Genomic DNA, 25,611 nt, shown 5'->3' with positions numbered 1-25,611 from the left:
TGCAACCCTCAAGTTGCTGGCACGGCCACTCTACCAACCGAGCTATGCCGCCCCAGTATAAACTCTATTTATTTACATATGGTAAATGGTTTAAACTTGTATAGCGCTTTTCTACCTTCATGGTACCGAATTTTTCGGATTATAAATCGTTTCAGAGTATACGTCGCACCGGCCGTAAATGAATAATAAAGAAGGAAAAAAACATATACGTCGCACTGGCGTATAAGTCGCATTTTTGGGGGAAATTTAATTGATAAAATCCAACACCAAGAATAGACATTTGAAAGGCAATTTAAAATAAAGAATAGTGAACAACAGGCTGAATAAGTGTACGTTATATGAGGCATAATTAACCAAGTGAGAAGGTGCCTGGTATGTTAACGTAACATATTATGGTAAGAGTCATTCAAATAACTATAACATATAGAACATGCTATACCTTTACCAAACAATCTGTCACTCCTAATCCATAAATCCCATGAAATCTTATACGTCTAGTCTCTTACGGGAATGAGCTAAATAATATTATTTGATATTTTACGATAATGTGTTAATAATTACATGACCCAATGCAAACAACCTTCCCCTGTCATGTTGCAAAAAAAAAACAAAAGTCCAACATTACATATTATGCTAAGAGTCATTCAAATAACTATAACATATAGAACATGCTATACCGGCGTGGCGCAGTGGGAGAGTTGCCGTGCGCAACCCGAGGGTCCCTGGTTCAAATCCCACCTAGTACCAACCTCGTCACGTACGTTGTGTCCTGAGCAAGACACTTCACCCTTGCTCCTGATGGGTGCTGGTTGGCGCTTTGCATGGCAGCTCCCTCCATCAGTGTGTGAATGTGTTTGTGAATGGGTAAATGTGGAAGTAGTGTCAAAGCGCTTTGAGTACCTTGAAGGTAGAAAAGCGCTATACAAGTACAACCCATTTATCATTTATCATTTACCTTTACCAAACAATCTGTCACTCCTAATCCATAAATCCCATGAAATCTTCTTCCTCGATGTCGCTTCTAAACAATTCTGCCAACTTCAAAGGTATGCGCCGCTTCCTCTTGTCGTTTTCTGCTGCATATTTCACTACGTCCAGCTTGTAATCTGCAGTACATGATTTCCTTTTCGGTGCCATTTTTGTTCAGCACTTCTCACTTTTTATAAGTTACCGCCAACGATGAAATGATCCATTTTAATAGCTACAGCAGTAGCATATAGCAGTTAGCATTCCATGACCCACAATGCACTTCTGCCAAGACCCTACCCCGCCAAATTCTTATTGGCTGACGTGTGTGTGACGATTGCTGACATTTTCTTCGTCTCTTCCGCGAATGAGATAAATAATATTATTTAATATTTTACGGCAATGTGTTAATAATTTCACACATAAATCGCTCCGGAGTATATGTCGCACCCCCGGCCAAACTATGAAAAAAACTGTGACTTAGAGTCCGAAAAATAAAGGTACTCAAAGCGCTTTGACATTATTTACACATTCACACACACATACACACACTGATGGAGGGAGCTGCCATGCAAGGCCCTTACCAGGAGCTATCAGGAGCAAGGGGGAAGTGTCTTGCTCAAGGACACAACGGACGTGACAAGGTTGGTAGTAGGTGGTGATTAAACTAGGAACCCTCAGGTTGCTGCCATGGCAACTCTTCCAGCCATGCAGTCTCCTATATATACACTATATATATAATTAATACATGAAGTGTGTGTACTAATCCAAAATGTAAGTGTGGTGTGCGACTATGTGTGTGAGTTAACAGGAGAGTGTTGAGCGAGATGTGTGGAAGTCCAAGGGGGGGCTTCACAAGCTCGGAGATCTGTGAGACAGACGTGAGGTCGAGGGGAGGAGGGAAGTAGGGCTGGGCGATATGGCCTTTTTTTAATATCTCGATATTTTTAGGCCATGTCACGAAACACATTTTATATCTTGATATTTTGCCTTAGCCTCGAATGAACACTTGATGCATATAATCACAGCAGTATGATGATTCTATGTGTCTACATTAAAATATTGTTCCTCATACTGCATTAATATATGCTACTTTTAAACTTTCATGTAAAGAAGGAAATCACAACTAAGTCAATTGACCAAAAGAGTACTTATTAAACAGTTATTAAGCAGTGGCACAAACATTCAAGTCATTTCAAAACAGAAAGTGCAAGATTGTCAGAGACATTTTAACACAAGCTCTTAGTGCACTTTTGTGCATGATGTCACTAAGATGACATATCAAAACAACACTAAATTTAAGTGCACTTTTTGTACGGAACGCCACTACAATAGTTTAAAACAAATAAAGTGCACTTTTGTGCATGATGTCACTAAGATGACATATCAAAACAACACTAAATTAAAGTGCACTTTTTGTACAGAGCACCACTATAATAGTTTAAAACAAATAAAGTGCACTTTTGTGCATGATGTCAAAACATATTTCAATAAGTGTCAAAAATGAGCTACATAATAGGAAATCAAATAGATTATGTCCTTCGCTATGTGGTAGGTTCCTGCGGACGTTATTTCCTTCTGTTTTGGACTATTTTTTCATACGGTGTTGATCTGGAAACGTTTGCCTCTGCATTTTGATGGTGTGGGCGTCTGGCACCAAATGGAGATGTTGACATGCGGAGAAAGCACTCTTCATTCTCTAGCAGGTGACTTTTCAAATGATGCTACATATTAGCAGTAATGCTACTTTTTGCCCCACACTTGTCAAATTACGGTTTACTGTTCGACATATTCCCACTTGAAGCCAAATCACCGCCACACGATGGACCCCCTGCTGTTTTTCTTGGGAACTAATTCTTCCTTAATTTGTTACAAGATTCGGACCTTCTTTTTCTCGTATTACCACTCGCATCACAGCTAACGTTACCCTTGCTGCTACCTCTCCGCTCCGTGAGGGCGTATACATATGTGACGTATGTAAGAAGGTGCGCTTGCAGTCTGTAAGAAGGAGAGACAACAAAGAGTAGGAAGAGCCTGTAGTGTAATGCCCGCAGCTAAAAGCAACTGCGTGAGAACGTATACTCAAATATCACCATGTAGTCATTTTCTAAATCGCACTGAGACAAACCCGCGATATATCGAATATATCGATACATCGCCCAGCCCTAGAGGGAAGCGTCAATGTCCGTGTCCAAGCGGGAGGTCGAGACCCAAAAGGGGCAACTGGAAAACAAGAGGGGAACACAGGGAGACGAGACACACAGCTCGTCACGCGGGAACGAAGGTTTGCTGCTAGAAACGACAAGGGGGACAAGAAAATTATGAATCAATTCAGAATTCAGAATTTTATAATCAGATTCAGTAGAAGCATTTAAGTCTCACCTTAAAACTCATCTGTATACTCTAGCCTTTAAATAGACTCCCTTTTTAGACCAGTTGATCTGCCGTTTCTTTTCTTTTTCTCCTATGTCCCACTCTCCCTTGTGGAGGGGGTCTGGTCCGATGGCCATGGATGACGTACTGGCTGTCCAGAGTTGAGACCCAGGATGGACCGCTCGTCCAGAGTCGGGACCCAGGATGGACCGCTTCCCTGTGTATCGGCTTGGGACAACCCTGCGCTGCTGATCCGCCTCCGCTTGGGATGGTTTCCTGCTGGCTCCGCTGTGGACGGGACTCTCACTGCTGTGTTGGATCCGCTTTGGACTGGACTCTCGCGGCTGTGCTGGATCCACTATGGATTGCACTTTCACAGTATCATGTTAGACCCGCTCGACATCCATCGCTTGCGTCCTCTCCAAGGTTCTCATAGTCATCCTTGTCACCGACGTCCCACTGGGTGTGAGTTTTCCTTGCCCTTATGTGGACTTTGTGTTGTGGTTTGTGCAGCCCTTTGAGACACTAGTGATTTAGGGCTATATAAGTAAACATTGATTGATTGAGAATCAGGGGAAAAAAAGAATAGCTATTTGGATATGAATCGATTCTCTAAAGAACATGTTTTTCAGTCAAAAGATGGAGTTGTGGAGGCAGAGGGAAGACCAGGACGTGGGCGCTGCTGGGATCTGAGGGCAGAGCCTGCAGACCACAGGAAGGAGACCGGACACCACCTCATTCAGCACTCCAGACCCCTTTAATTCACCCTTTTCCGGCACAAAGTTACCTCCCGCTTGACAAAAAGTGTCACATGACCTGCACTTGACCCTACAGCCGCTCAGCATGCAGACCCAACAACAGCAGCAGGTGCCAGACTGGCAGACTGGAGTCCACGATTCCTGTCTGGTACCTTGGATGGATGTCGCCGTCTTGGTGCGGCCAGACAGTGCTGCAGACCAGCAGGCGGGCTCAGGTTGGTCCACCTGGACGCCCCACTCTGAAGACGAGGCATGCAGCTCCTCCTGCAGGGGAAGACAGGTATTGCATGCAAACGCAACTATCCATCCATCCATTTTCTACATCTTGTCCCTTATCAATGTTTATTAGGTAGTGTGTTTTCAACAGTTAAATACAGCTCTTTAAATTATTTATAGTTTCCATGCGTCTCCAAGAACATTTTTGTTTACTTTATTCACTTTTTTACAATACATTTATCCAATGTAGTAGATGCCATGTATCACCACCAACAATGTGACCTTAATGACAGGGCACACACCAGTATTTGATTGATTGACTGAAACTTTTATTAGTAGATTGCACAGTACAGAACATATTCAGTAAAATTAACCACTAAATGGTAACACACTACCGTATTTCCTTGAATTGCCGCAGGGCATATAGTATGTGCCTGCCTTAAATTACTGCCGGGTCAAACTCTCTTCGTAAAATAATTAGCGCATGCTTAGTATTACCGCCTGGTCAAACTCGTGACGTCACGAGTGACACTTCCCCTGTCATCATTTTCAAAATGGAGGAGGCTGATTTCAATACCGGTAATTTGAAATCGCATAAAGGGAAGAAGATTAAGAGCTATTCAGTAGGATTTAAGGTCCAAGCTTACATCACACTCAAATTTTACTGCATACCTTTGGTAAGTGCCGGAGTGAGAAGAGGTTTTAAAATAATTAGCACATGCTTACTTTTACCGGATGCCTTTGGTAAGCGCAGGAATGAGAAGAGGTTTTAAGTTAATGAGCGCCCCGGCGGCAATTCAAGGAAATACGGTATACAAACTACACGGTTGAGCTTCACCCTACTCACTTGGAACTTTTATTCAACAGTTTTCAATCAACACACACGGCACACTTCTTCTATTGTGTCACTCTGAAACCTCCGTGTAGGAACAACACAAATACAAGCAATTCCTATTGCTACAATTTCAATTTCGAGCATGACGTCAAGAACATTACCAACTGAAAGTGAAACCATCATCACCAGGGTCCGTTAGTTATTCAGATTTATTGTGGAGCACGTGTATTGGGTGCATTTTGCATACAAAGATGACAGAATGTTGAAGTCCTACTGAAATGAGATGTTCTTATTTAAACGGGGATAGCAGGTCCATTCTATGTGTCATACTTGATCATTTCGCGATATTGCCGTATTTTTGCTGAAAGGATTTGGTAGAGAACATCCACGATAAAGTTCGCAACTTTTGGTCGCTAATAAAAAAGCCTTGCCTGTACCGGAAGTAGCAGACGATGTGCGCGTGACGTCACGGGTTGTGGAGCTCCTCACATCTGAACATTGTTTACAATCATGGCCACCAGCAGCTAGAGCTATTCGGACCGAGAAAGCGACGATTTCCCCATTAATTTGACCTCTTCTCACTCCTGCGCTTAACAAAGGCATGTGGTAAAAGTAAACATGCGCTAATTATTTTAAAACCTCTTCTCACTCCGGCACTTACCAAAGGTATGCAGTAAAAATTTGAGTGTGATGTAAGCTTGGACCTTATATCCTACTGAATAGCTCTTAATAGCTCTTAATCTCCTCCATTTTGAAAATGATGACAGGGGAAGTGTCACTCGTGACGTCACGAGTTTGACCCGGCGGTAATACTGAGCATGCGCTAATTATTTTGGGAAGCAAGTTTGATCCGGCAGTAATTCAAAGCAGGCGCATACTATATGCCCTGCGGCAATTCAAGGAAATACGGTAGTCATAAAAAGACAGAACAAGCTGAAACAGAAATTATTATAATTTGAGGCTGGGGTAAGAAAAATAACATGCTTTAGGCCAGGGGTGTCCAAACTTTTTCCACTGAGGGCCGCACACAGAAAAATAAACCATTTGATATTTTTCATTTTCAAACCATAACAAAATATATGGATTTTTTTTTTTATCCTTAGGGCTCCTGGGGAGCATAGAAGGTCTCAGTCACTAAAATGTTGAAAATAAGTCAAATTATTATTATTATTTTTTATTTAATGCTTACAGTAAATCTCTATATCAACTTGAGGTTGATATAAAGTAAAACAAATACGGTTTTATGCCTTTTCTGTCAGGGACAACTTTGTTTTTTTATAGTAAAACAGAAATATGCAGTATTTAGATAGCTAGATAGTACTTTATTGATTCCTTCAGGAGAGTTCCTTTATTCAGCAATTAAATCCCTCAAAGATCAATAATGCAGGACACCATTGATTTTAATTATTTAATATTTTTGAGTAATCACAGTGAAAAGTTAAATAAAATCCTACTAAATGAGATCCGAAAGGTTCCCCACTCATAAAGTGATGCATTTTTAGTATTTTTTTTATTTTTACTTTTAACACTTACATTTCAAGATCAACTTCCGATGTATCTTTCGATTTTAAGTTTGAACTATTATTTTGTTTGTTTTATGCTCTTTAGTCAAAACTTTGATGTTTTTATATGGCAACCACACAACATATGCAATATTTTTTCCACATAAAACATTTTAAAGTGATAATTTTTAAGTAATAATTCATTATAACATAGATTTATTTGTCCTTTTTCTTTTGAGCAATGGAAAAAAAAGAAAATAAAGACAAAAGGAACAAAAAAAAACTGCCTGCATGGCAGCTTTGTGTCAACATTGCCACTTTTTGTCATTAGATTTCACCTCATTCCACTTTTTATAAATGTTTGTTTTTACAATACCATCAAGTTTGTAATTTTTGCAGAATGTGTGGCGGGCCGGTAAACGATTAGCTGCGGGCCGCACTTTGAACACCCCTGCTGTAGGCTGATATTGACGTGTTGGTCATTGTTGTTTAACTCCATTACCCAGAAGTCTTAGCGGAACAGACGCAACACGGTTTTCCCACGCGTGTTTTCTCAATTAGGTCAAAAGTCATAGTTAAAAATGGTGACAAAATATAAAGTATATTTCACAAACAAGTATTTATTGGTCAGAAGTTGACATTTAAATTAAATGTTTCATTTATAGCGCGTGCTCTTCTATGGCGTCACCTCGCCCAGTCCATCTAAAAAGAGGAGGGGGTTAACTCATCCAAGTATTATAAAACAAACCCATGACTATGACTTTAAAATCGATTAAAAGATAAAATGTGACTTTTTGACTAATGAAATATGGCTATACTGTCCTAAAACTAACAGTTATGAACCCTTTGGTCAACTAGCATATATTACGACAACCGTTGACCCCTTTTGTTCTCTGATTTGGTTTGTTCCATTTTTCGGTTTAAAACTGCGCGCGGGAGGAAATCGCCGCCGTTTTGCCGGAAGTAGATGAATTTTCAAAAGGAGTGAAAAACTTGGAAACTGTAATAAATATTTCCTGTTTTTATTCGGTATCGGCGTCAAATAGCGCCGGACGTTTTAAACACCCCGCGTGACGTTGAATGGACTTATTTTTACTGTACCCTCTTTATTTTTACTTTACCTTCCTTTTTGTCTTCGACGTCGGCCATTTGAGACAGCTTCCACGTATCGATAGCGACATAGGTGGGCAAAGTGCTTCGGAATGGACGTGACGACATGTCTAAAGTCGCTTCTTCTCGCCTCGCAGCAATATGGAGGCGACAGGAGCGCTCACAACACTGCACAGCTCCTCAAACAAGTGGAGGTAAACACTGTGAGGGAGCTCTCCTTTTTGAGAGCCCTTCAACAACCTGTCTCGTTAACATAGTGTGTTTTTATAACTTTTATACGATAACATCTATATCAGAATCATTTAATTTAAACAAATATTACTTGCACCCCCCGTGACCTCAAAAGGGACAAGCTGTAGGAAATGGATGGATGTATACTTTAATGATTGTCACACACACACTAGGTGTGGCGAAATTTGTCCTCTGCATTTGACCATCCCCTTGATCACCCCCTGGGAGGTGAGGGGAGCAGTGAGCAGCAGCAGTGCCGCGCCCGGGAATCATTTGTGGTGATTTAACCCCCAATTCCAACCCTTGATGCTGAGTGCCAAGCAGAGAGGTAATTGATCCCATTTTTATAGTCTTTGGTATGACTAGGCCAGGGTTGGCACTCACAACCTACTGATCTCAGGGCAGACACTCTACCCACTACGCCAGTGGTTCTCAAATGGGGGTTCACGTACCCCTGGGGGTACTTGAAGGTATGCCAAGGGGTACGTGAGATTTTTTTTAAATATTCTAAAAATAGCAGCAATTAAAACATCCTTTATAAATATATTTATTGAATATTACTTTAACAAAATATGAATGTAAGTTCATAAAGTGTGAAAAGAAATGCAACAATGCAATATTCAGTGTTGACAACTAGATTGTTTGTGGACATGTTCCATAAATATTGATGTTAAAGATTTCTTTTTTTGTGAAGAAATCCATCCATCCATTTTCTACCACTTATTCCCTTTAGGGGTCGCGGGGGGCGCTGGCGCCTATCTCAGCTACAATTGGACGGAAGGCGGGGTACACCCTGGACAAGTCGCCACCTCGTCGCAGGGCCAACACAGATAGACAGACAACATTCACACACTAGGCCCAATTTAGTGTTGCCAATCAACCTATCCCCAGGTGCATGTCTTTGGAAGTGGGAGGAAGCCGGAGTACCCGGAGGGAACTCACACATTCACGGAGAGGACAGAAATGTTTAGAATTAAAGGCCTACCGAAATGAGATTTTCTTATTCAAACGGGGATAGCAGGTCCTATCTATGTGTCATACTTGTTCATTTCGCGATATTGCCGTATTTGTGCTGAAAGGATTTAGTAGAGAACATCGACAATAAAGTTCGCAACTTTTGGTCGCTAATAAAAAAGCCTTGCCTGTACCGGAAGTAGCAGACGATGTGCGCGTGACGTCACGGGTTGTGGAGCTCCTCACATCTTCACATTGTTTACAATCATGCCCACCAGCAGCTAGAGCGATTCGGATTGCGAAAGCGACAATTTCCCCATTAATTTGAGAGATGATGAAAGATTTGTGGATGAGGATAGTGAGAGTGAAGGACTAGGGGAAAAAAAAGGCGAGGACAGTGGGGACGATTCAGATGTTATCAGAAATCAGAATCAGAAAAGTTTTTATTGCCATTGTTTGAGAACGGGTTCACAAACTAGGAATTTTACCTGGCGCAATCGTGCAACATAAAAGACATATAACACAGAATAGAATAACATGAGCTGTTATAGACACATTTACTAAGATTGTGGCTCCGAAATGACAACACTGGCACAGCTTCTTAAAGATGGGCTCTTTACTTGAGTTTATGCCGTGAAAACTCGTGGCCGCCTGCCACTTCGGAGGTTCTTGGGCAGCAAATATTTCAGTGTTGTGCAACTTGTTCAGCTAGCCAAATGTTCTTGCTGCTGCTGATGGCTCAAAGTCTTTTGCATGTCTGCAACCCCAAATACTACACCAAAATCTCGCGAGAATAGCGGTCTGACAAAGGAAATAAATTGCCCTTTTTATAATAAACCAAATGTGTCTTATTTACAAAAAATATAACATAACTTCACAACCATAATAATTTTCAACAAAAAATGTTAACCCTTAAAACAAAAAATATTAAGTGTAAGTTTTCAACAAAACTTACAAAGATAATTCTGGAAAATCCCTTATCTGCTTATTGTGTTGCTAGTGTTTTAGTGAGATTATATGGTACCTGAAAGTCGGAGGGGTGTGGCCACGGGTGTGGTGACCGCCAGTGTCTCCGGTGGGAGGAGGTAATAGTCCGCAGCAGCTGCGGGAGGACGCAAGCGCCGTTCATAACTACGGTAAGAGCCGACTTATTACCACGATTTTCTCACCGAAATCTGCCGGTTGACATGTAGTCGGGATCCATGTTCGCTTGACCGCTCTGTTCCATAGTAAAGCTTCACCTCCGGGAATTTTAAACAAGGAAATACCGGCTGTGTTTGTGTTGCTAAAGGCAGCTGCGATACACCGCTTCCCACCTACATCTTTCTTCTTTGACTTCTCCATTATTAATTGAACAAATTGCAAAAGATTCAGCAACACAGACTGTGTAATTATGCGATTAAAGCAGACTATTTATAGCTTGGATCAGGCTGGAAAAAAATATCCTCTACAACCGGTAACATCAAACGCACGCGTCATCATACCGCGACATTTTCAACAGGACACTTCGCGGTAAAATTTAAAATTGCAATTTAGTAAACTAAAGCGGCCGTATTGGCATGTGTTGCAATGTTAATATTTCATCATTGATATATAAACTATCAGACTGCGTGGTCGCTAGTAGTGGCTTTCAGTAGGATTTTAAGTTCATGAATCCAGATCAGGGGTAGGGAACCTGTGGCTCTTTTGATGACTACATATGGCTCTCAGATAATTGTATTTATATAGCGCTTTTCTCTAGTGACTCAAAGCGCTTTACAAAGTGACACCCAATATCTAAGTTACATTTAAACCAGTGTCGGTGGCACTGGGGGCAGGTGTGTAAAGTGTCTTGCCCAAGGACACAACGGCAGTGACTAATATGGCGGAAGCGGGAATAGAACCTGGAACCCTCAGGTTGCTAGCACGGCCACTCTCCTAACCGAGCTAGGCCGAGTAACCGTGTAATACTCTTCCATATCAGTAGGGGGCAGTCGGTAGCTAATTGCTTTGTAGATGTGGGAAACAGCGGGAGGCAGAGTGCAGGTAAAAAGTTGTCTAATGCTTAAACTAAGGGTAGGAAACCTATGGCTCTAGAGCCAGATGACTGCAGCTGGCTCTCAGATAAATCTTAGCTGACATTGCTTAACACGATAAGTAATGAATAATTCCACTTGTAATCACAGTTTCAAAAATAACGTTCAAATCATAAAACATTCTCATGCATTTTAATCCAACCATCTGTTTTCTACTGCACCTGTTCACGATGTTGCATCAATGGTAAGAAGTATTATATTTATTGTTGGTTAACTTTGTAGAATAACAATGTTGTTCAAAAGAATAAGAGACTTATTATACTCTACAAATGTTTTTCATACTTAAAAATGCACGAATTTAGCTGTATTCAGTGTTGAAAAATGTTCTATGGCTCTTACGGAAATACATTTTGAAATATTTGGCTTTCATGGCTCTCTCAGCCAAAAAGGTTCCCGAACCCTGATCCAGATGTATCCTTATTACAATCCCCAAAGAGGACACTTTAAGTTGATTATTTCTATGTGTAGAAATCTTTATTTATAATCGAATCACTTGTTTATTTTTCAACAACTTTTTAGTTATTTTTATATCTGTTTTTCCAAATAGTTCAAGAAAGACCTTTACAAATGAGCAATATTTTGCACTGTTATACAATTTAATAAATCAGAAACTGATGACATAGTGCTGTATTTTATATCTTTATCTCTTTTTTTCGACCAAAAATGCTTTGCTCTGATTAGGGGGTACTTAAATTTAAAAAAAAATGTCCACAAGGGGTACATCACTGAAAAAAGGTTGAGAACCACTGATATAGTGTATTACAAAAGCATGTTCATAGAGATAACAGTTTGGGGCAGCACGGTGGGGGAAGGGTTGTTGCGTCTTATATATTGTATATTTGAATGCTACAATCGATTCACGGCAAGTGGTGCTGCCCGTATACCCGTAAAATACTGTTGATAACACCAAGGTCACAGGGGTCGGAGGTTTTAACACTGACTATAAAAAAAGAAGAGTAGGAAAAACTCAGACATTGGCGAATGATACATTTGAAATTGCTGAGTCTTGATTTAAAAACTACGAAAAAAAACAGTAATTGCTGACGATGGTCTCCCTCATCCTTCTCCAAGTGTGAATGTTGTCATGTTTGCAGGAGGTCTCTGCCCTCAAGTGCGACCAGCTGCTGTCCTCGGGCCACCTTTTACCCATGGAGTGCGTCTGTGGCCTGGTGGAGCTGACGGGCAACCCGAACACTTGCCCCGCCTTGGCGAGCGCCATCATCTCCTTGCTGGCGCAGCTAGGTACGGTTTGAAAGGAGATGGATCCCACAGAGCCGTGACTTTCAACAAACTTGTTATCATCGCTGTTTTTTTTTTTCTAATATTTTTAATTTTTATTTTTAGCAACAAATAGGACTGGGCTACATGGCTTTTTTTTTTAATATCTCGATATTTTTAGGCCATGTAGTGATACACGATATATATCTCCATGTTTTACCTTAGCCTTGAATGAACACTTGATGCATATAATCACAGCAGTATGATGATTCTATGTGTCTACATTAAAACATTCTTCTTCATACTGCATTAATATATGCTACTTTTAAACTTTCATGCAGAGAGGGAAATCACAACTAAGTCAATTGACCAAAACAGTATTTATTAAACAGTTATTAAGTAATGGCACAAACATTCATGTATTTTCAAAAGAAAGTGTAAGATTGTCAGAGACATTTAAAACAAGCCATTAGTGCACTTTTGTGCATGATGTCACTAAGATGACATATCAAAACACGAAAAAAAGGGCACTTTTTGTACAGAACGCCACTACAATACTTTAAAACAAATAAAGTGTACTTTTGTGCATGATGTCACACAAGATATTTCAATAAGTGTCAAATAAAAATGAACTGCATAATAGAAAATAAAATAGTGTATGTCCTTTGCTATTTTTCATACGGTGTTGATGTGGAAATGGTTGCCTCTGCATTTTGTTGGTGTGGCACCGAATGGAGATGTTGACATGCGGAGTTTCAAGCATTCTTCATTCTCTAGCAGGTGACTTTTCAAATCATGCTATATATTAGCAGTAATGCTACTTTTTGTAGCAACCCTTTTGCCCCACACTTGACAAATTACGGTTGTCTCTTCGACATCTTCCCAATTGAAGCCACACCAACTCCAGACGATGGACCCCCTGCTGTTTTTCCTGGGAATTAATTTTTCTTTCATTTGTTACCAGATTGGCACCTTCTTTCTCTCGTATTACCACTCGCACGGCTCTGCTAGCATCACAGCTAACGTTACCCATGTCACTACCTCTGCTCGGGGAGGGCGTGTGACGTTGCATGCATGACATATGTAAGAAGGTGCGCTTGTTTATGTCTGTGAGAAGGAGAGACAAGAGTGTGAAACGCATGTAGTGTAATGCCCGCAGCTAAAAGAAACTGTGTGAGAACGTATACCGTATTTTTCAAAATATAAGTCACAGTTTTTTTTTCATAGTTTGGCCGGGGCTGAGACTTATACTCAGGAGAGACTTATGTGTGAAATTTTTAACACGTTACCGTAAAATATCAAATAATATTATTTAGCTAATTCACGTAAGAGACTAGACGTATAAGATTTCATGGGATTTATGGATTAGGAGTGACAGATGGTTTGGTAAAGGTATAGCATGTTCTATATGTTATAGTTATTTGAATGACTCTTACCATAATATGTTAGGTTAACATACCAGGCACCTTCTCACTTGGTTATTTATGCCTCATATAACGTACACTTATTCAGCCTGTTGTTCAATATTCTTTATTTATTTTAAATTGCCTTTCAAATTTCTATTCTTGGTGTTGGGTTTTATCAAATACATTTCCCCCAAAAGTGCGACTTATACTCCAGTGCGACTTATATATGTTTTTTTCCTTCTTTATTATGCATTTTTGGCAGGTGTGACTTGTATTCTGGAGCGACTTATACTCCGAAAAATACAGTACTTGAATATTACCATATGGTTATTTTCTATATCGCACAGACAAACCCGTGATATATCGAGTCTATCTATATATCGCCCAGCCCTACATTGTATCCTGTTTTTATTTACCATTTACACAACGTGCCAATTTTAATGGTTTTGGTTTTTGTAGAACAATACAAATGTGACCTACATTAGAACAATTAAACATACAAGTGAATCCATTTAAAAAGTAGCTAAATAAACAAATAGAAATATTAGTCCAGTTTGTCAGGTTCAAACACTGATGACATCTATTAAACAAGACAAAAGGCAAAGAATCAAAGAGAGACAGAATTAAATTTGGACTCAGGTCTGAGGAGAGACATGGCCACTGTACTCTCTGTACAGTCCTGCACCCCACTCTGCCCCGAGATGGTAATCCTCCTTCTTTATTTGACTTTCTCCCCCCTCCTTCCCATAACTGCTTCTTGAGGGGAAGTAGGTCATAAACAGCGTTGCCTTCGGATACCAAACAGTTCGAAGAGAGTTCGTCAAATAGTTCAAAAAGAGTCCCATGAAATAGTTCAAAAAGAGTCCCATAAAATAGTTCATGAATTGATTAACGTGGACTCCGACTTAAACAAGTTGAAAAACTTATTCAGGTGTTACCTTTTAGCGGTCAATTGTACGGAATATGTACTGAACTGTGCAATCTACTAATAAAAGTATCAATCAATCAATCAAAAAGTTCCATACATTTTTCAAAAAGAGTTCGTAAAATACTTCAAAAAGAGTTCCTGTAGAATTCGGGCAGATCCTGCCATCCGTCCGCTTTGTAGTCCCAGTGGAGTTTTACGAGCATTCTTCTTGGAACGTTTCAGCCTTTTGTCTTTTTGTCCGGAACACAATGTAATACAACGTTTTTTGTGATAATTTAGAAACAATTATTCTAACACAGTTGCCAGTGAGGTGACATTGACATAAAAACAGCTCCCAGCGAATCGGTTCTCACCGTTCATTTAAAAGAACCGTTAAAAAGTCTCGATTTGTTCATGAATGTCACATCTTCAGTGTCATCCATGTGACGCGTTTCCTCTTCATTTTCCAGCGTGCGATGACGACAGCAGAGGGATGCTTCACAGCAGCTTCAACCTCACCAACACCATGGCCTCCGTCATCCACCGCCACAGCGCCACCCCAGGAGACCCTCTCGTACTGCAGGTGAGGTCCATTAAAGCACGTGGCGGTGCAGATGCTGTGTTCATTGTTGTAGTAGGATGTATCGTCATAGTAACGCTGTTCCACCTGACCACTTTTAAGAGTCTACAGTTGCTGCAGAAGCTGACCTACAACACCCGCGTCTTTCCGTCCACGAACATTAACGAGCTGGTGGGCTTCCTCATGACCAACATGTGAGCACGGTGGCGAGGGACATAGCGAACGATTCACTGCCAGTCACCCACACACATTTGTTTCTTCTCAGCCTCTCCCAGAAGGGTGACATCATCTTGCCGTGCCTCGGCCTGATGGCCAACCTGTGTCGGGGCAACCACCTGGTGCAGAGTCACATCAAGTCTCTGGTGAGTTTTTAAGAAACGCAACATTTTTTTTTTTTTTGTGTGTGTGGAATCCCTGATACGTGCGTGTGTGGTTTTTTTTTTTTTTTTCCGCAGGTTACCGTCAAGCCGTTTTATCGAACGCTGATTAACTTTCTGGCTCACCACAGTCTGACCGTGGTGGTCTTCACCTTGTCCATCCTGGCCAGCCTCACTCTGAATGAGAAGGTTGGAGAGAAGGTGGGTGGTGAAGTGGCTGCTATGCAGTCGAGTGAAGTGAAGTGTATTATATTTATATAGCGCTTTTCTCTCGTGACTCAAAGCGCTTTACATAGTGAAACCAATATCTAAGTTACATTTAAAGCAGTGTGGGTGGCACTGGGAGCAGGTGGGTAGAGTGTTTTGCCCAAGGACACAACGGCAGTGACTAGGATGGCGGAAGCGGGGATCGAACCTGGAACCCTCAAGTTGCTGGCACGGCCGCTCTCCCAACCGAGCTATACCGAGATCCACTGATACGTTTTTTTCAGATACTGATTATTGTAATCAAGGAGGCCAATATTTGGAGGCAACATTCATTTGATTTAAAAGTTATTTACTCTATTTTCCAGACTATAATCAGAACCAGAATCAGAAATACTTTATTAATCCCAGAGGGGAAATTAAAATTTTCAGCACAATGCCATTCAAGATCAGACAAACATTACAGGGAGACAGAACAGGATCGCTGACGGGTCTGCCAACTTCCGGCGCCCCTTACAAAAAAGGTCAATCAATCAATGTTTACTTATATAGCCCCTAAATCACTATTGTCTCAAAGGGCTGCACAAACCACGACACAAACCACTACCACATCCTCGGTAGGCCCACATAAGGGCAAGGAAAACTCACACCCAGTGGGACGTCGGTGACAACGATGACTATGAGAACCTTGGAAAGGACGAAAGCAATGGATGTCGAGCTGGTCTAACATGATACTGTGAAAGTTCAATCCATAATGGATCCAACACAGTCGCGAGAGTCCAGTCCAAAGCGGATCCAACACAGCAGCGAGAGTCCCGCTCACAGCGGAGCCAGCAGGAAACCATCCCAAGCGGAGGCGGATCAGCAGCGCAGAGATGTCGCCAGCCGATACACAGGCAAGCAGTACATGGCCACCGGATCGGACTGGACCCCCTCCACAAGGGGGAGTGGGACATAGGAGAAAAAGAAAAAAAACAGCAGATCAACTGGTCTAAAAAGGGAGTCTATTTAAAGGCTAGAGTATACAAATTACTTTTAAGGTGAGACTTAAATGCTTCTACTGAGATACATGTAAAAAAATGAGTGGGCGAGAAAAAAAAAACGGTCTAAACCTGGGCCCCTGGAGAGGGGGTACGGACTGAGGCCAAGGAAAAAAACAACTCATAGTCCTAGCACACATCACTCTTACATGTGTGTAAGAGGCAAACATCAAAGAACACAAAAGACATTAAAAGATTAGAGCTGATGCAACCAGACACTTCTACATACACCGATGTACCGCTGATACTGATTGTACTGTTATGGCTTCAATAAAAAAAATTCAAAAAATAAAAATAGTAATCTATAACAGTGGTCCCCAACCACCGGGGCCGCAGCTCGATTGGTACCGGACCGCAGAATAATTTTTTATTAATTTTTATTTAAATTTTTTTTAATTAAATCAACATAAGAAACACAAAATACACCTACAATTAGTGCACCAACCCAAAAAAACTCCCTTTTTCATGACAAAAACCTCCGTTTTCATGACAAAGGAAAAAAAAAAGAAAAAAAATCCGTCAGACACACAGGCAGTGCCTTTAAAGCACGCCCCCAATTTTGTTGTCTGGGTGGAAATCGGGAGAAATTCGGGAGAATGGTTGCCCCGGGAGATTTTCGAGAGGGGCACAGCCTCCGGGAGGGTTGGCAAGTACGACTGAGAGACGTAACTCCTCTGTACTTCTCCCTACTTCCGTGTACCACTCCAAACAGCGGCGTTTTAAAAAGTCATACATTTTACTTTTTGAAACACCGATAATTTCCAATATTACATTTTAAAGCATTTATCGGCCGATAATATCGGCAGTCCGATATTATCTGACATCTAGTCAAAATGCCAAATATCGACGCCAATAATCGGTGGATTTTTACTATGAAGGTTGGTTACACACACTTAGTTGTGGAGATCTGCCTGACTCACAATGTGTGTCTCTTTGTCAGCTGTTTGACGCCAAGAACATCCACCAGACCTTCCAGCTGGTCTTCAACATCATTGTGAACGGCGACGGCACTCTCACCAGGAAGTACTCCGTGGACCTTTTGGTTGATCTCCTGGGGAACCCTAAAATTGCAGATTATCTCACACGGTACCACAAACACACACACTGACACACGTTTGTCGCACACAGGCGGCATCATGAACCAGGTGTGTCTTGGTTCTACAGGTATAAGCACTTTCCAGCATGTGTGTCCAAGGTTTTAGGACTGCTGCAGTTAAAAGATCCTGCCTCTGCAGCCATGGTGAGTTGTGTGTCAACACGTATACAACCTTGTGCGTGTTCATTAGATTAGATTAGATAGTACTTTTTTTATTCCGTCAGGAGAGTTCCTTCAGGAAAATTTAAATTTTCAGTACAATCCCATTCAAGTTTAGACAAACATTACAGGGAGACAGAACAGGATCGCTGACGGGTCTGCCGGCTTCCAGCGCCCCTTACAAAAAAGATGAGATAAAGGTAAACGGGGGGGGAGGTGAATGGGAGAAAAAAATAGAAGATTAAAATAAAATAAAATAAAAATCGGTCTTAGCCTGGGCCCCGGAGAGGGGGTGCAGACTGAGGCCAAGGGAAAAAAACAACAACTCATAGCCATGGTACACAGCCCTCTTCCATGTGTGTAAGAGGGAAACATCAAAGAACACAGAGGACATTAAAGACATTAAAGCAGCAGATACAAGCAGACACTTCTACATACTGCTATGAATAAAAACTAAAAGAAACATATGCACTGTGGTGGCCTCTGCGGTGTTCCACGCCATCGTCCGCTGGGGTGGAGGGAGCATGGCCAGAGACAGGAGCAGACCCAACAAAGCAACCGAGACAGCAGACTCCACTCTCGGCCAGTGTTGTGTGTCTGCAGGTTATTACTGGTCTCGGTCCACCTTGCTTAAAGGAGCAAACAAATTGTCCATTCTCATTTTGATAGTATTTTAACAAATCCGTCTTAGGTACACTTATTAAACACATAAACATGTATATCTGCGATTAATCATGATTAATTAGTTAACTATGGACAAAATGCGATTAATCGGGATGAAATATTGAAATTGTTTGACAACCCTTGTAGATGTATATATATATAGATATATAATAATAATAATAATGGATTAGATTTATATCGCGCTTTTCTATTGTTAGATACTCAAAGCGCTCACAGAGAAGTTGGAACCCATCATTCATTCACACCTGGTGGTGGTAAGCTACATCTGTAGCCACAGCTGCCCTGGGTTAGACTGACGGAAGCGTGGCTGCCAGTTTGCGCCTACTGGTACCACAAATCTTTCATTCACCAGTGTAAACGGCACCGGGGGCAAGGGTGAAGTGTCCTGCCCAAGGACACAACGGCAGCGATTTGGATGTCAATAGGTGGGAAGCAAACCTGCAACCCTCAGGTTTCTGGCACGGCCGCTCTACCCACTATGCCGTGCCGCCCCTGATATCTATATCTATATATATATACATAGATATATATCAATATATCTATATCTATATAGATATGTCAGTGCTTCCCCCAGAATATTTGTTAGTTAAGGTGGTGTCCCTCCGGGGGGAAGGGGCTTGGTTGTGTGTAAGGAACAGTGTAATTTGCCCTGTCGCCTGAGGAGGCAATAGACTACAGACTGTGGTGAAGTAGGCCGACTTCGTCGCATGAAGAAGCCTACGATTTTTGGTTGTTTTCCGCTCCGTATGCTGAATGGCAATATATATCTCGGTATTTTTTCCATAAAGTAAAAAAAAAAAACACAAAAAAATCCTAGTTACTTGAAATACTAAGTATGTCATTATTTTGACTTAGTAAGTCAATGTTTACTAAGTCAAAATAATGACATACTTAGTATTTCAGATAACTAGGACTGTTTTGTATTTTGTAATTACTTTATGGAAAATATATCGAGATACATAGCTTATTGCAAACGCTTATTTACAGTAAGTCATTCATTTCACTAAGTCATTATTTTGTCTTAGTAAGTCAATATTTACTAATTTACTATTTACTTAGTAAGTCAATATTTACTAAGTCAAAATAATGACTTGGCTTATTACAAACGCTTATTTACAGTAAGTCATTCATTTGACTTAGTCATTATTTTGTCTTAGTAAGTCAATATTTACTAATTTACTATTTACTTAGTAAGTTAATATTTACTAAGTCAAAATAATAACTAAGTCAAATGAATGACTTACTGTAAATAGGCGTTTGCAATAAGCGTTTACAAAAGAGTTAATAGTGGGGCCACATGCTGACATATGCTGACCCTGAGAAGCTGGACAGGACAAAACAAAAAAATAATTAAAAAATTATTATTATTTTTTTTTTAAGACTTTAGTTTAGGCGGTGGCTCTTTGTTAAGGCGGCCGCCTTAACAAAAAAGCGCTGCGGGAAACCCTGTATATATATATATATATATATATATATATATATATATATATATATATATATATATATATATATATATATATATATATATATATATATATATATATATATATTTGTGTGTGTGTGTGTATGTATATATATATATTTGTGTGTATGTATATATATATATATATATATATATATATATATATATATATATATATATATATATATATATATATATATATATATATAAAATCATGTCCTGTCGCTTATGTTTCAGTTAATACAATCCAAAAGTCGCCTTTGTTCTTTTACATACTTTTTTTGTAATTTCATTTTGCAGTGGAAACCTCGATTTATGAACCCCTCTATTTGTAAACTATTCGGTTTAAAAATGTTTAGGTCACGCCAGCTACGAACGTTGTGTAAAAAGACTTAACTAATTTTGTGTACCGCTGGTAGCCGTTTTGTGCTTGCCACACACACACACACACACACACACACACACACACACACACACACACAGCCCCTCCCTTTGCTGATGTTAATCAGCTTTATTGGCCAAGAATGTAAAATACTGTAAGTGCATTTTAGTTTTTAACATTTTTATTATCCTAGCAATACAGTTGTTAAAGTTTTTTTGTGATTTCTGATTGTTTGTGAGGGCACCAAAGGGCACAGCAGCACATACAGGACAGTTCACCTTGTTGTTTTTGGCTTGTTGATAAAGCAATAGTTAGTTAATTCATCCCCCCTTTATTAGGTTTGTTTGACTCACAGTGCCTACTGTATATTGTGTACAAATCTTCACTAAAATATAGACTTTTTTCAAGGCTGCAACGCATTATTCATATTTACACTGTTTTGTATGTACTTCACTTTACACACACTTCTTTTTAGAAGATGTCAGGTTCAAACACTGATGACATCTATTAAACAGACAAGGAGCAAGGAATCATGCAGAGACGAGTTAAATTTTGCTCAAATAGGAGAGATCTTTTGGGCTGTACACTCAGTTACAGTTCCAACCTTGATAAAGCAATAGTTAGTTAATTCATCCCCCCTTTGTTAGGTTTGTTTGACTTACAGTACCTACTGTATATTGTGTACAAATCTTCACTAAAATATAGACTTTTGTCAAGGCTGCAACGCATTATTCATATTTACACTGTTTTGTATGTGCTTCACTTTACACACACTTCTTTTTAGAAGATGTCAGGTTCAAACACTGATGACATCTATTAAACAGACAAGAAGCAAGGAATCATGCAGAGACGAGTTACATTTTGCTCAAATAGGAGAGATGTTTTGGGCTGTACACTCAGTTACAGTTCCAACCTTCGCCCTAAGGCACAGCCCACGTTAGCCACTATTTATTCGGGAGGTCCCTGGTTACATCACTGAGGCTGCTTCTGAAGGAAGGGGGGTAATTTCAGCAGCCCCAGTTAGAATTTATATATGATTATTCAGAAAAGGAAATGTGCTGACACTCGTGATATCGCCCTGTCTCTGCTTTGTCTGCGTCAAGGTACACGATGTCTGCCCTTGGCAGTCAGCAGGCCTGGTCTGGACACAAACACTGATACGAGACGACTCGCAATCCAAGATTGCAAGTTGTCCCTTTGCACAGATAGAAAAGTACACTTCAGCACAATTGATAATAACTATAGCAACGGCTTTTAAGCATAAGAGTTGTGTGATAACTTATACATAATTATTCCAACACAAAACATGTTCTAGAACCAATTTAGCTAGTAAATCGAGGTTGCACTATTTTGATTTATGAATTCGTAATTTTTTGTTCTTCAGTGTTTTATTTTTATTTAATTTATTTTACCATGAATTGATTAACGTGGACCCCGACTTAAACAAGTTGAAAAACTGATTGGGGTGTTACCATTTAGTGGTCAATTGTAGGGAATATGTACTGTACTGTGCAATCTACTAATAAAAGTATCAATCAATCAATCAATCAAATTATTTCAAAAGAAAATATTCTTATTCATCCATCCATTTTCTACCGCTGGTCCCTCTCGGGGTCGCGTGGGGTGCTGGAGCCTATCCAAGCTCTTGATATCTGAGAAGACTCTGTGTTGTGTGTCTGCAGGTGTTGGAGCTGCTCCTCGCCATGAGTGGCGTCCCGGCCCTGCGTCTGCCACTGTGTCAGGTCCTGTTCAAGCCGGCTGCGCCCAAACTCAGCGCAGCGGGCAGCAGACACGCTGAGTCGGGGCTGGCGCTCGTGCAGTGGCTGAGCTCGCCTGTGAAGGGCGCCGAGGGCTGCTCGCTGAAGGCTCTGCGGCTGCTGAAGGAACTGCTGGAGGTAAATAAGCCTCGCTCGGACTTGACTAGGAGGGTTATTTCATCCATCCATCCATTTTCTACCGCTTATTCCCTTTTGGGGTCACGGGGGGCGCTGGCGCCTATCTCAGCTATAATCGGGCGGAAGACGGGGTACACCCTGGACAAGTCGCCACCTCATTGCAGGGCCAACACAGACAACATTCACACTCACATTCACACACTAGGGCCAATTTAGTGTTGCCAATCAACCTATCCCCAGATGCATGTCTTTGGAAGTGGGAGGAAGCCGGAGTACCCGGAGGGAACCCACGCATTCATGGGGAGAACATGCAAACTCCACACAGAAAGATCCCGAGCCTGGAATTGAACCCAGGACTGCAGGACCTTCGTATTCTGAGGCAGACTCACTAACCCCTCTAGTTGTTATTCTTTTCATTTTTAGATGCCCTGTAACAATAATAATAATTACATGTGGGGCGGTATAGCTCGGTTGGTAGAGTGGCCGTCCCAGCAACTTGAGGGTTCTAGGTTCGATCCCCGCTTCCGCCATTTTGGCGTTGTGTCCTCGGGCAAGACACTTTACCCACCTGCTCCCAGTGCCACCCACACTGGTTTAAATGGAACTTAGATATTGGGTTTCACTATGTAAAAGGGCTTTGAGTCACTAGAGAAAAGCGCTATATAAATATAATTCACTAATTCACCACATGAAGCAATTCCTGAAGGAATTGCGTGTGAATGCTTCAATGCTGAGGTTGAACTGAAATGCTGATGAATGTAAGAATAGTTTGAATGTTGGAATGGTTTGATTTTCCAGGAGAACCGGAATTTGGTTTGGAACTTAAGAAAGTTTTAGTTTGAATATCCGGGATCTGTGAAATGTGTTGATGTTAGAATGGTTTGAATAGGTTGAAAAATGTAGGAATTGTGGTTCTTGGAAAAATGTCCAATTAATTTAAATGGAAATTTCCTAGAGATTTTGGGAAATAAGGTTTTTTTCTGAAAATGCAAAAAAAATAAAAAATTGAATGTTCTGAGTGAGTTGAAATGGTTGGTGTTGGAATTTTTCAAATTGGTTTAGAAATTTGGAAGTAGTAACATTTTTAATTGGGGAATGGTATTATGGAATTTTGGGGAAACCGGGAGTTTTTCATCTTTGTATTTTGTCCTGAACGGTTGAAGTGGGTTGAGAAATGTGGAAAGAGTAGTCGACAGGGAAAAAAGGGATTACTGGGAATTCCTTGAATTTTTTTTAACTTGGAAAAATAATAGTTTGAATGTCCAGGAATATGTCGAAGGTGGAATGATTTGAATCGGTTGAAAAATATGGAAATGGGAGAAGTTTGGAAAAAGGGCCCATTCATTATGAATGGGGAAAAATGTTCCGGAAAACCTGGAATTCTGGGAATTTTTGGAATTTTGTCAAGGTAAAGCCCACGATTCCCGAATAGGCTGAACAGTTTGAAGTTACAGAAGGTAGAACGTGCCAAAATCTGGATAAGAAGAAGAAGAATAAATTAGAGATGTCCGATAATGGCTTTTTTGCCGATATTCAATATTCCGATATTGTCCAACTCTTAATTACCGATTCCAATATCAACTGATACCGATATATACAGTCGTGGAATGAACACATTATTATGCCTAAATTTGTTGTGGTGCCCCGCTGGATGCATTAAACAATGTAACTTTACCATGAATTGATTATTGTGGACCCCGACTTAAACAAGTTAAAAAACTTATTGGGGTGTTACCATTTAGTGTTCAATTGTTTGGAATATGTACTGTACTGTGCAATCTACTAATAAAAGTTTCAATCAATCAAAAACAAAGGCTTCCAAAATAAGAGAACAACTTCAACTCCAGTTATGGAAAAAAATGCCAACATGGCACTGCCATATTTATTATTGAAGTCACAAAGTGCATTCTTTTTGTTTAACATGCCTCAAAACAGCAGCTTGGAATTCGGGACATGCTCTCCCTGAGATAATCCTGATACCCATTACAACTGTGGGAAATACTATACCTTGACTTTCACTAAGTGCATTATTTTTTTATTTTTTTTTAAACATGCCTCAAAACAATAGCTACAAAAAAATTAAGGCAAACAGCTTCAGCCCAGAGTGCTGCATACTAGAGCAGTGGTTCTCAACCTTTTTTCAGTGACGTACCCCCTGTGAACATTTTTTTAATTCAAGTACCCCCTAATCAGAACAAAGTAATTTTTGTTAAAAAAAAAGAAGAGATAAAGAAGTAAAATACAGCACTATTTCATCAGTTTCTGATTTATTAAATTGTATAACAGTGCAAAATATTGCTCATTTGTAGTGGTCTTTCTTGAACTACTTGGGAAAAAAAAGATATAAAAAATAACTAAAAAATTATTGAAAAATAAATAAGTGATTCAATTATAAAAAAAATAACGATTTGGGGATTGTAATGGAGATCCATATGGATTCATAAACTTAAATCTGAACATTTATCCACAAAAAAAGAAATCTTTAACATCAATATTTATGGAACATGTCCACAAAAAATCTAGCTGTCAACACTGAATATTGCATTGTTGTTGTTTTTTTCACAGTTTATGAACTTACATTCGTATTTTGTTGAAGTATTATTCAATAAATATATTTATAGAGGATTTGTGAATTGTTGCTATTTTTAGAATATTTTAAAAAAATCTCACGTACCCCTTGGCATACCTTCAAGTACCCCCAGGGGTACGCGTACCCCCATTTGAGAACCACTGTACTAGAGCTTACTTGCCAACCTTGAGACCTCCGATTTCAGGAGAGGATGGGGGGGTAGCGGGTGTGTATATTGTAGCGTCCCAGAAGTTAGTGCTGCAAGGGATTCTGGGTATTTGTTCTATTGTGTTTATGTTGTGTTACGGTGCGGATGTTCTCCCGAAATGTGTTTGTCATTATTGTTATGTGTGTGTTCACGGTATGGCACCTATTTGTAGCAGTGTTAAAGTTGTTTATTTGGCCACCCTCAGTGTGACCTGTATGGCTGTTGACCAAGTATGCTTGCATTCACTTGTGTGTGTGTGAAAAAGCCACATATATCATGTGACTGGACCGGCACGCAAAAGCAGTGCCTTTAAGGTTTATTGGCGCTCTGAACCTCTCCTTACGTCCGTGTACACAGCGGCGTTATAAAAAGTCAGAAGTTTTAATTTTTGAAACCGATATCGA

At 40.3% G+C, this 25,611-nt stretch overlaps 1 protein-coding gene across 1 annotated transcript in view; it reads left to right on the top strand.

Annotated features, from left to right (window-relative positions):
• Positions 1–7,582: 7,582 nt before the first annotated feature.
• cip2a (cellular inhibitor of PP2A) overlaps positions 7,583–25,611 on the top strand; it is a 43,349-nt gene continuing 25,320 nt past the window's right edge. Inside the window, exons 1-9 of the mRNA XM_061921352.1 lie at positions 7,583–7,954; positions 12,115–12,262; positions 15,022–15,134; positions 15,234–15,325; positions 15,397–15,493; positions 15,587–15,709; positions 17,693–17,838; positions 17,917–17,992; positions 22,218–22,430. Of these exons, the coding sequence (XP_061777336.1) occupies positions 7,853–7,954; positions 12,115–12,262; positions 15,022–15,134; positions 15,234–15,325; positions 15,397–15,493; positions 15,587–15,709; positions 17,693–17,838; positions 17,917–17,992; positions 22,218–22,430 (1,110 nt within the window). The 5' untranslated portion in view covers positions 7,583–7,852. The remainder of the gene's footprint in view (positions 7,955–12,114; positions 12,263–15,021; positions 15,135–15,233; positions 15,326–15,396; positions 15,494–15,586; positions 15,710–17,692; positions 17,839–17,916; positions 17,993–22,217; positions 22,431–25,611) is intronic.

This window comes from Nerophis ophidion, linkage group LG15 (assembly GCF_033978795.1).
Source record: "Nerophis ophidion isolate RoL-2023_Sa linkage group LG15, RoL_Noph_v1.0, whole genome shotgun sequence".
NCBI classification, from domain to species: Eukaryota; Metazoa; Chordata; class Actinopteri; order Syngnathiformes; family Syngnathidae; genus Nerophis; species Nerophis ophidion.
This window is presented reverse-complemented; position numbering and strand designations above follow the sequence as displayed.